Source organism: Centruroides vittatus, unplaced genomic scaffold, assembly GCF_030686945.1.
Source record: "Centruroides vittatus isolate TY-2023 unplaced genomic scaffold, ASM3068694v2 contig_18, whole genome shotgun sequence".
NCBI classification, from domain to species: domain Eukaryota; kingdom Metazoa; phylum Arthropoda; class Arachnida; order Scorpiones; family Buthidae; genus Centruroides; species Centruroides vittatus.
This window is the reverse complement of record NW_027121101.1, coordinates 7,192,348-7,204,798: the sequence shown is the minus strand read 5'-3', so window position 1 is coordinate 7,204,798 and position 12,451 is coordinate 7,192,348. Positions and strand designations below refer to the sequence as shown.

Below are 12,451 nucleotides of genomic sequence, written 5' to 3'. Positions count from 1 at the left end.
GCTGACTGTTTTTCGTTGTTTGCATCACCGCAGTAACGAGTTTTCGTATTTCTTTTCTACGGAAATGTCTTCTTCATGTCCCGAAATGTCATCATACTAAATTTGCTAAATATCTCTCCAGACAGCGCTGATAGGGGTACTTTAATTACGATCATCCGGTATATCATTTTATCCAATCATTAATTTCAAAATAAAAAATGATTGATGTTTTATAACTTATATCTGTATTGGTTAATTATATATATTTAATTATGTATGAATTTGTAATATATAATTTTATTATAAAAAAAAATTAATGTTTTTCAATTTATCAGTCAAAAATCTTGTATAAGGCCTATTTAAATATTTCGAAATAGAATTATAAATTTCATTTTTATGGCAAACCTATTTTTTATTTTTTATTTTTAGACCAGTTACTTAAATTTCAGATTATAATTGTTGAATTAATTAATTATAATTGTTTCAGATTAAATTTTAGACGTGACTTTTAACAGAAATTTCTACTAAGTTAATTCATTTTATTTATAGAGAATATTGATTTCGATAACATTATTGCTTTTACTTTTATCTCATCAACTTAACTTTATATTTAAAAATATTTTTGCAAATATTTATAATTATTTTCATATTTTTAGAATGAATTTTGTTGTTGTTGTTATTATTATTATTATTAATAATATTACCTATACGAAAAACATTATATACAATATAAATTTAATTTCAATTTTATATTTATTTTAAGTCATTGGTTTTTAAAGTTGTCCGCGGACCACTTACAAGTTAGACCGAGTCATAGACGAACCACGGGCCACCTATGCTCTCCTCCACTTCTTATCCTTTAAATGTAACAATAAGTGTGACTGTCCGGTAGTAGGCCTATATGTTTTTTCTCTGGCGAAACCACATAGAATTGCATTTTGGAAAAATGACTTGGTCAGTCTGTAAACCACCTGGCATATGCTTGTGGATCACCAGTGGTTCATAGACCATACTTTGAGAACCACGGCTTTAAATATTTATATCGTTTCTTGTGTATGATTTTATGACAATATTTAAAATAAATCACAAATTTGTACAAAAGATATTTCGATATATTGCTCATGCATTAATGTTTAAATTAATATACAATTAAACATAATTGTGTATAAGCAACTATGATTTATTCTATAAAAATGTAATAATGTAGCACTTTCTAAAAATTCAGTCTTATAAATCATACATACCTCAGTTTTATTGATAGTACGGTTATCATATTAGATACAATTTCAGGATTTGAATGAATATATTAAGAGTATATCTATATCGGAAAATGGAAGTAGGGATTTCGATAGATGTTAGAGAAAATTCAAGTTATCATGTTTGAGATCAGTTTGATATTCGATGAAAGCGGACATTCTGAGATAAGGATCAGCATTTTCTAAAGAACAATTGTTAGCTGTGTATAGGAATGCCTTTTATATTAGTCGACAATTTCGTTGAAATCTTAACTATAGTTTTCAAATCGTATAGTAAATGCTAATAAGTTTCGGTATGTTTCGAGTAGAAGGGAGGAGAAGTATAAAAATGGAAATCGAGTTTATCTTCGTACAACTTGTCTTGTGTACATCCTAGCTTGACAATGACTAATGGGAATAGTTGAAAGGCGTTGCCTTTAAATTGTATAGGGTTTTGATATATAAAGTTCTAATACTGTAAAACCTTTTAGCGCTGTCTTTTTTACTAGTAATAATAACATCCGTATGGTTCTAATTCCCAGTTATAAACACAGAAGTATATAATATCTATTCACGAATTTAATTTTGTAAAAGGAAATAAATAAATAAAACGATTTAGCTTTTAAAAGTATTTTTAACTAAACATATCATTAAATATAATTGAAAATTTTTATTTAAAGTAGCAATAATTCATTTTACATCCTGTTTTAATAATACATTTTTGAATTTTATCTTTACAGTGATAAATAAGGGACAAGTTATGAGTGGTTATTACCGTTTTATGAATAAAAATGGTGGATTTACATGGGTTCAAACATGTGCCACAGTTATTATTAACAGCAAAAATGCGGAAGAACAAAGTATAATTTGTGTCAATTATGTAATTAGGTCAGTTAATTTCAATATTAAATTTATAATTTAATAATTTAGTTTCGTTTATATAAGCCTGTATTAGTTTTATAAATATTAATTGCATATTGTATGGTTTTACGAAAGATTATTAGATTTTTTTAATAGAAAATTAATTGATATTTCTAACATCCAATTTTTATAAATACAAAACAAAGGCCACGATACGTGAGAATAGCATTATTATTTCATACAATAGACGAAAATCTTTTATTTAAATTACTAATTAAATTCAATTTTTTACTACAGTTTGCAAAAGAAAGTTGGATTAAATTAATTAATACACAAGAATCTCAACAGAAAACATTTCTAAGCATATCTAAAGCAGATCTATTTCAAGTATTCAGAGTAATTGTATTCAGTCGTAATGACTCTGATATCTTGAAAAATACAGAGACAATTTAATAAAATAAATTGTAAATTTTTAAAAACATGATGGAAATATATACTATAGGCCAATATAAATATTCGTATAGTTCTATTATTTATAATAAATTAATTAAATTTATTGAAAGAATTACTCAAAAATAGCTTTTAAATAATTTTCTTTCTAGATTATCATCATCACTCCTATATCTAATTTTTAACCAAGTGAATAAAGAAAAATTCCTTATTTAATTATTAATATAGAATAAAAAATTTACCATAGAAATAAAATAATGCATACAAAGTTACAAAATGTTACATTTAATAAAATAATCCTATTCAACGAGAATAATATATGTCCTAGCTTCTCTAAAAGCCTATATTTTAAGAGAAATTCAACCAGAAACGTCAAGAAGGAAAAAAAAATTATTATACATTCTGAACAACAGTAAATCTAATAATTTTATAAGAAAAACTTCTCAAAGATTATTAAAAATAAACTTTTAAAACAAATTTTATAGAGAATTATTGTAATTTATTTTTGAAAAATCTATACTTTAAAAAGGTAGACTACAGTCTACCTTTTTAAAGTATAGATTTTAGATTTTGGATAGAGATAAGAATTTAAAAATATATAAAACAACAAAAATTGGGCCTATACAATAATTAATCAAAATAGCTCGTTAGCATATTAGGAGTATGCTAAAAATAAATAAAAAATTATACAAGTTTGCTTGAAATGTATTTGCTAAATTAAGTTTAATCTCCCTTTGGCGAATAATATGATAAATTTACTGGAAAAGGCGCGGAATAATGAAGTTAATGTATTCTGTTGTAACTTATTCGAATGCATCTTCCATTATATGGCCCCGAATAACATTACACGAAAAAGAAAACGTTGACAGATAAACTTGTGAACCTGTGATTAAGTTGTCTACTTTTTCTCCTTCGTCTTGAATATAATTTTAATCTCGTGAGTGGAAAGTGGAATAACATAAAGCGATATGATACGGATCAACAAACCATTAAAATTCTGTAATATAAGTAAAAAAAAAAAAAAAATTATATATTAATATTTTATCGTTCAAAATTTACATTTTTAACTTTATAAATACTCATTATAATGCAATTGTTATGTTACAAATTCCAGAATTATTTTAATTTTTCCTTGGCATATTTATTTTGGATAAAATAGGACTATAAAATTTGATGAATTAAAAACAAATCAGAAGTTCCATCGATCGTTTTATTAATATTTTATTTCTTCTAAAAGTAATTTAAAAAGTATATACAACGAGATATAATTAAATATAAAATATACTTAGATTGGTTTGAGAATTTCTTACGTCACAAAATCAAAACGTATATGTATATAAAATTAATTTTAAATTTTGAAATTAAATCATCTGACAGAATTAAATTATTAATGGAGCGTGCTTTATATGTAATTTATTAATTTTAAATTAAGATATTATTTTATTTTATTTTTTCCAACCACGCAAAATTATTGCAGATGTTAGCGATAATTCCCTTTTATCGCCATCTTTTCTACACTTACGCCATCTGCCGAGACACTGTCGAATCTCGTAGTGCGACGTGAACTGTGCTTATGGAATATAATCAGAATATTTCATATTAATAGGTCACGAGATAGAACTAAATGGATCTGTTTTAAATATCAACGAATTAATTAAGATTTAAAGCCATTATAAAGTAAATTAAGAACAAAATGTTTAAGTTGTCGAAAAATGCCAAGATGATGAAGTTTGTGTATTGTTTCTAACTAGTTTTAAGTAGTAATAGTATATAATTATATAGAAAAAGTATGCAAGTGCTTAATATAAGTAAATTTAAAAAAAAAATGATTATAAAATAATAAGGCTTTATTTAATTTTCAGTGGAATTGAATATGAAAATTATATAATGGATTACAGTCAATTTAGTCATCTCAGCAATTTGAAACCAGATGATCCGAGTGATACAGAACATGGATCATCTCCTGATAAGAATGGTCGTGGTAAGTGTGCTATCAGTTAAAACTTAGCTTTCTCTATACAGTAATTGAAACATTACAGTGTTTAAAATGACATTGAAAGCCACTATTATAATACATAATATATATATAATAGCGAGGTTGAGGCCAAAGTTTTAAACGCAAAAGCGTGTACGTTGGACATTCAGCACTGCTTTCCTGTAAGCCTAGAAGTTTGACAATGGTGTTTGGAAAGTCAGTAGAATCATGCTCGACATTCCAAACGCCATTGTCAAACTTCTAGGCTTACAGGAAAGCGGCGCTGAATGTTCAACATACACATTTTCACATTTAGAACTTCAGCTTCAACCTCACTAATGACATAAATCAAACTTCTATTATTTTATCAACCCTTTACCAACCCTTCCTTTTTTATACGAAAAGGAACAATTATTATATCACATATTAACAATTGTTCCTTTTGCTGTAGGAAAAAAGCAATGTCTATTCGTGTATTATACATAGGATGTTTTTTCCAACCTCTGATGGTCCGTAAAACAAAGACAAATGTAAATAACAAAATGAATTTATTACCAAAAGTTAGGTACGAACGTGGTTACTTTTTGACATAATTGCCGTGAGGATTGGGGCGTTTGTCTTATCTGTTGACGAACTTTGAAATCCCCTCTTCGTAGAATGTTGCTGCCGGCGACTCAAGATGAGCCTTGACGTTGTTTTGAAAGTCGTGATTAGTCCCAAATATCTGCCCTCCTAGCCACATTTTTAGTTTGGGAAAGAGGTTTGAAGTCGCTCGGCGCTAAATCGGGGCTGTACACTAGATGTTTAAAAAGTTCCAAGCTAGGTGGAAGTTTGAAAGGTTATAGTCTTCACACCTTTAATGTGTGAAGAGTTCCACCTCTTTCCTGAATTGAAAACTTCAGGGCAGTGCAGAGGTTTGAGACTGCTGACAATCTTCAAAACGTCAAGGTCCATCTCAATCACTGGCGGCAACATTCTACGAAGAGGGGATTTCAAAGCTCGTCCACAGAGAGACAAACGCCTCAATTTTCATGGTGATTATGTTGAAAAGTAACCACGTTTGTACCTAACTTATGGTAATAAATTCATTTTGGTATTTATGCTTGTCTTTGTTTAATGAACCGTTGGAGGTTGGGGAAAAAAAACCGCTTTTGTAGTTTTGATGGCAAAATGGTAATACATAAACCTTGAACTGTTTTCTTTCTATTGGGATTGTCGTTTCTGTGCCATCCTGGTGATAGATGGAACTTTGTGTTGTTATGTTAATATTTTCTATTATTTTTTCCTGACTTGTTTAATTTACAGGGCTAAATGTGAATTGTATCTTATCTTTTGCTTCTAACACCAAAATTTATATATAAGAATTAATATATACATATGTATTAATAAATATTTCTTAATATATATTATATATACATTAAGAAGTAATACATATAAAATAATGTTAAAGTTTGCATATTCCATGTTTCTGCAAGAAATAAAAAATCAGAAAACTTTCAAATTTGGTACACTCATAAAAGAAATTCTGCAAGTTTTAGCTTTGAAACATTATTAAGGATAATGTATACCAATCTTATCCATGTCTCATCTTTACACTCTTTTTAGTTTCCATGTATTGCTTATAATAGAAAACAACTTTGAATATCTTCTGTAAGATTTTTGTAGCAGTTAATTTTGTTAAAAAGCTTTTCTTTCAAAATTTGTAGTAATCCTGATTTGTTCTGATGGATAAAATGCCATTTCTCATTTTGGGATACACTTTGGATCTAATTTTGTCCTCTGTAAAATCCTTTCCATATCATCTGTTTGACAAACAATGAATTTAGTTTTCGCTGTTAAAATGTCAGATTTTAATTTTATCATCAATATATATTTAATGTAAACAGCTGTTTTTATCATTTGATAGTGATTTAATTTGTTTTCATTTTCAAGTAACAATTTTAATTAGATGTTATTCACATTAAAAATAAATTTTTAATCTCTTTTAATAATGAAATTCATTAACATTATATGAAAAAAAAAATAGATTGATCAATATAAGAAACTATGAATACTTTTTTATTCTTCATCATCACCACCATCATTTCTTTATTTATCAAAAGGTGAATAGAGAAACCAGTGTTTAGACATGATCAGAAATGATGATAGAAAACTCTCTCTTTCCAAAGATCTATTATTTTCCAAATTTGTATGGTATTTTTTTTATAATTAGAATATATCTTTTCTTAGCTTTATTGTGATCTATTAGAATTTTTTTATGTGATTAAAGATAACATCAAATGTTTTATAGTTAAAAACTGAATATTTAGAATTTTTATATTAATACTAGATGAAATGAAATGTTAATACTGGATGCTTTTAAGAAAATAGCATATGAAAGACAGGGCATTTTATCATTTTAAATTTTAGAATTTCTTTTAATAATTTTACTACAGGTAGTTGTAAAAATACTTCACTTTTCATTTTAATATTAAAGATATAAAATTAGTGTCCACATGTTTTATTTATTCTTATATTCACAAGTAGGAAATAAATCTGTAGACCATCTATTGCTTAAATATTATGAAAAAAAGAGAAGTGTATCTATCAGATTTATAATTATCAAATATTAAATACTAAGATTGTACAAAGTTTACATTTGGTGTCAGTTTATTTAGCAGTTCAAATGAATGTTATTTATTTGCATAGTATTCATTAATTTCTTTTGTAACATTACATTCAAACAATTGAAATTTTAGAAAAAAATAATCTCATATTTATCTTAAACATTGTAACAAAATTTAAAAAATTTAAATATTTGCATCATTATAACATTGTACTCAACAAGTTATTAATATGGAATAAGCAGTTTTTATGAAGAGCATTACAGTCATCCAATGCCTATAAAGAGGAGTCTCAATGGGCAATTGCATCTCCTGAGATTTGCTTTAATCTTTTGTTTTTTTTTTTTTTTGCTTAATTTTGAATAACAGTTTATAAAGCAAAGATATTTTATAAGAATAAATTTCACTGTACAGTCTGCTGTAATGAGTTCTCCTCTAAGCCATATACAGGGACCATACTGTTTGGAAGACTCCACATTTTTTTAAGGATAGTTAGTTTTGTTTCATTTTTTGTGTGTTATTTATTTTTATAAAAATAAATAAAGATATAAGTAGTAGAAAAACTGTTTAAAGAACATTATTTTTAGTAAATCAATTGCTTAGTTGATCTAAATTGTATATTAATCAAATGATAATACAGGATTTATTGGGCCATAACTTGGCTAATTAAATATATAGACATAAAGTAATTTGTATCTTGTATTAAATTTAATAATTAGAATTAAATTAATTATATTAAATATATTTAATTAGTAAGTTCCGGACCAACGAATCTGGTGTTATCATTTGATTAATTTATAATTTTGGACTTAGTTTACTGTATGACTAAATTACCTGAAGACAAAATACTGCAGGTGTCTTTGACTTTAATATAACTAATAAAAAAATTACTAGCTATATTGAAGTACTGTACACTCCATGAAAACTGCTTCTTGTGCTTATTTAATAGCTTTTATTTAAAATTTATTTAAAAGTACAGTATATTTTAAATTTGTATTGTATTTTAGTATTATTATAATTTGATAACAATATGTTATAAATTATTTCTAAGTAACAAGAGAAATTGATAAAGTTGTCAAAATTTAGATCTATAAATGTTAATTGATAAATAAGATTTAATCTGCTACGTTTTGAGAAGTGCGACAATAGAAACACATGACCTCCCACTATTTAGTAGTCATGAGTATCTAGTCCTCCTATTGTTTTGATCCAGAATATAAAAGACTGTCAATGCAGTATTGTCACCTTTCTCTGTTAGGAAGTTCAAAATTCTTTGTAAGCATGACTTTTTACAGAGGGAGTTTTTGGATAAAAAGGAATTGTTTACACAGATTATCTGGCAAAGAAGAAACAATCAATTTAGTTAAGTATTGTGAAACCTGACAAACACTCAAGAGACATAATTGTAGATAATGTCAGAAAGAACTGTCTTTTTTTAACATTATGATAATGCAAGACCAATCTTCATTAGGAAAACAGCAAAGATGATTAAGAACCAGAAGCATCTTTGGGTTCTTAAGGGTGGTCATTCCTTATCCTCCTGACAATCCAGATCTGACACACTCAGACTTCTGGTTGTTTTCAAAATTAAAGGTATTGAAAAGTTATTGCTTTTCATCAGATACCAAAATTCAAGCTGCTATATGAGAATGGATCAAAAATATTCCAGAAAGTTTATTCATGTACAGAATGCAAAAACAGATTAAATGTTTGGAAAAATATGCCACTCTAAATGGTAATTACATTGGAAAATGAATGTGTTAAATTAATACATGATTTTTTATATTTTTTAAAACTGATTACATTATTCTCTCTCTGTTCTCAAACTAATTTTATAAAAATGAAAATCTATTTATCAATCAATCTTTATACCTTCAAATAAAGGGATAATTGTTTAAAATAGATCTGAAGTTGTCTTATTTTTTGAGAGCTGATATTTTTTTAACCTGATTTTTTTGATTGTTGAATATTCTTAATAAAAATATTCAATAGTCAGAGATTAAATTTAAAAATAGAGCCTTATGCTCTGTTAATTCACTTATATAATACAGATTAAATTTTAGATGATAATAAAATATAATTAGATGTTATTTTTGCAATTTTACTGTACTTTAAAACTGTAAAATATTAATTACAATTTAAGTCTAAAAATTTGGGTTAGGTTTTCATTTTTTTTTTGTTTTTGCATTATTTTACTTGATCATTTTTCAATTTTCATAATTCATTGTTACACTAGCATATATACAGGTTGTTTGAAAGGTAAGGTCAACCAGACAGGTGTTAGAGGAGTTTGCATAGAATAAATAATATATAAAAAATTTTCTTGTATTTGCTATGGTTTAATAAAGGCAGCATTTGGAATTATGTTAGCATTTTAATTATTAGCAATTGAACAATAAGCAGATACACACTTCACAAACAAGACAGAAAGTACTCTATCAAAATGAGCTACCTGACATTGTTTGAAAATTAATTAAGGATGCAGATGTTCAAAATGCTCTCCTCTCTCATGTAAGCACTCCTCATTCATGCCAACGAACTGAATATTGAATCTTGTCTAACAACTGGTGCTGTTGTACTTTTGCTTAAGCAGCTTGAATTCTTTGTACAAGTTATTTCTTGTTTTCTCAGAACTGTTAATTTCTTTCCTTGATACAACATCAAAGAAAAAGTCCAGTGGTGTAAAATCTGAAGAAACTTTGTTTTAATAAAACTTGGAAACAGTATTAAATTTAGAAAAATGTTATATCACCTCTCAGTCTGAAACACCCTCTATAATAAAATAATGTTGGAAAATTTAAATCCCAATTTTGATAACTACATTGTTAATCCAAAGAGATTTCATAAAAACTAAATTAAAAAATATATGTTTAACTTAGAAATTTATTATAAACATAATTTTCAATTTTCATAAATTTATCAAATTCATTAACAAATCATACTGATTTTAATACATAAAAAAATATCTTTTGATCTGTGACTAATTGTTGATCTTTTAGCATTTTAATAATTTTGAGAATGTAATTTCATAAAGTTTCTAAATCTATGATAAAGAATGTCATTTTAATATTATCTTTACGTCAAATTGTTTAGTGTTTTTTTGTTTTTCTTAATTATGTTTATATATTTATAAATTTTATAAGATGTTTTATTTAGTGTTTTGTTATAAATTTATGCAGGGCATATGCAAACTATGAACATTTCTTTACAGGTTTTATTTATTGTTATACAGATGATACACCAACAAAAGAAAGAGAAACTCCTAAGTCATCATCTCCAAAATCTAATTCAGCTCCTTCAGGAGAAAGCAATCATAGTGATCATCTCACACATCTTGATACAGGAAACAAGCATCCAGATCCTTTAAGGCCCGTAGGAGTAGGTTTGGATTCAAATCTTGTATATTTATTATTTTAAAATATTTCATAATGTGTAATTACTTAACTTATATATAAGTTAAGTAATTTAATCTTTGATGATGAAATTTATATTTGATCAAACATTGCACTCAGTTCAAAATGTGGTTATTGTAATTTCTGAATAATTTCCAAATCATTCAAATGACTTTTTTTTTATTCTAATAAATTTTTTGAACTAAAATTTTGTTATTAACATATTGATAGCTTTGCCACAAAACATCAAATATTTTTTAAAAATACATTAGTTTTGATAAACTATCTAGTTCATTAAACAAGTTTAATGAATTTCACTTTTCAAATAATGAATTAACTTTCTATTTAAAACAAAGCAAAAATAAAAATATTCTTTGATGATAGATATCAGATATAAACAATAAAAGTAAATAAGCATATAAATTTTTCAAACTATATTTATTTTTGTTAATATAATAGTAACTAAATAAATAAGAATTGTTTATTAGATAAAGCATATAGTCAATTATATTTATATCCTTTTAATACTTTAGGCTATTACAAAAACATTTATAATTTTCCTCCTTAATTAATATAATTATTATACATGAGAGATAATGTTTACAAAATATTCATATTTTTGTAAATTTATAATGCAATTTATGTAACAAATATACATAAGGTGATTCCAAATAGTTGTCAGTTTCCTCATATAATTTTCTAACCAGAAACATTAAAGAAAGTGTAATTCAGAAAGTTTAATATGTATAGAATGAATATTGCAGAATGCTAAACAATTTCAACTCATGCTTTTTATAGCATGTATGATTTCTAAGTGTTAATCAATTTCTGTCACATTTATGATGTAACTGTCTCTATTGCAGCATCAATTCTGAACTTCAGTTCATTGATGGCCTGTGAACTGAAGTTCACAGGGCCTTGTAAACAGTGTCCATTACTTCCTCAGTGTCCATTATTCCCATAGGAAGATATCAAGTTAGCATTGAGGCCATGGAATTAATCATCAATCCCAACTAAAAGAAAAATGTATGTCAAGAAATTCTCAGACATGAAGAGCCCAATGTGACAGTGTGCCATCTTGCTGGAACATCACATTTGGCTAAGACCTTCCAACTGAGGTAGCATATATCACTGTAGCATTTCTAGCTTAGCCATTGCTATCACAAAGAAAAAGGTCTCGTAAACTTCCAAACATGACAAAGCACATCATATACATGCCAAACATGACAAGCACATCTTTGACTATTTCTTTCAATTTCTCAAATGGCATGAGGATTTTCTAATTTCCATATTTTTCAGTTATGACAATTTACTCTCCTTTATATGTAAATTGTTGTTTCATCACTAAATCTCAAAGCTAATGAAAATTATTTTCAAAGATGGCCTTTTGACAAATTGTCTAGGGAAATTGGAAATGAGGGAGTTTATCAGATTATAAAGTCTGCACAATCTACAGTTCATAGACATGGAGAAAAAAGTGGTTATGAACACTCCTCCAAACAGTTTTATGGTAGACCTAACTGCAAAGAAACTCATATAATTGATTTCTTTTTGGGCTTCAAGAAAATTCTTTTTGGATTTGATCACCATCTTGTGAAGTGCTTGATTGTCCCATTTATTTTTGTGCTGAACACCGCATGTGTCTTGAAATTGCAGTAATACAGCATTATCTGAAAATGGATCTTTTCCATACTGAGTTCTGTAATAGGTTGTGTTGTGATAACAAATTTTATTTTGAAAAACCAAAGTATGCATATTGCTTTCTCTTGACAATCATACCTCTCAGACATCAAAGTGGGAAGTATAGCATTGCCAAAAAAAACTTTCAGTTACATTTTCATGTTCTGTAAGTAGTTTTATTTTGTTGTTTCTGTGTGGAAAATTATAGAATGTGAGAACAATGACAAATGTTTAGAATTATCCTGTATAAAAAAATTTCAAACATAACAGATATTG

General features: G+C 26.6%; 1 protein-coding gene across 6 annotated transcripts in view; it reads left to right on the top strand.

The window, feature by feature from the left end:
* The window catches only part of LOC136969651 (protein trachealess-like), a 141,409-nt gene that overhangs the window by 119,716 nt on the left and 9,242 nt on the right, over window positions 1-12,451 (top strand). For 5 of the 6 annotated variants that reach the window (XM_067263932.1, XM_067263928.1, XM_067263929.1 and 2 more), the window contains 3 exons: window positions 1,955-2,102; window positions 4,388-4,506; window positions 10,315-10,481. In XM_067263932.1, the coding sequence (XP_067120033.1) occupies window positions 1,955-2,102; window positions 4,388-4,506; window positions 10,315-10,481 (434 nt within the window). The remainder of the gene's footprint in view (window positions 1-1,954; window positions 2,103-4,387; window positions 4,507-10,314; window positions 10,482-12,451) is intronic. The other variant, XM_067263931.1, reaches the window with a different exon arrangement.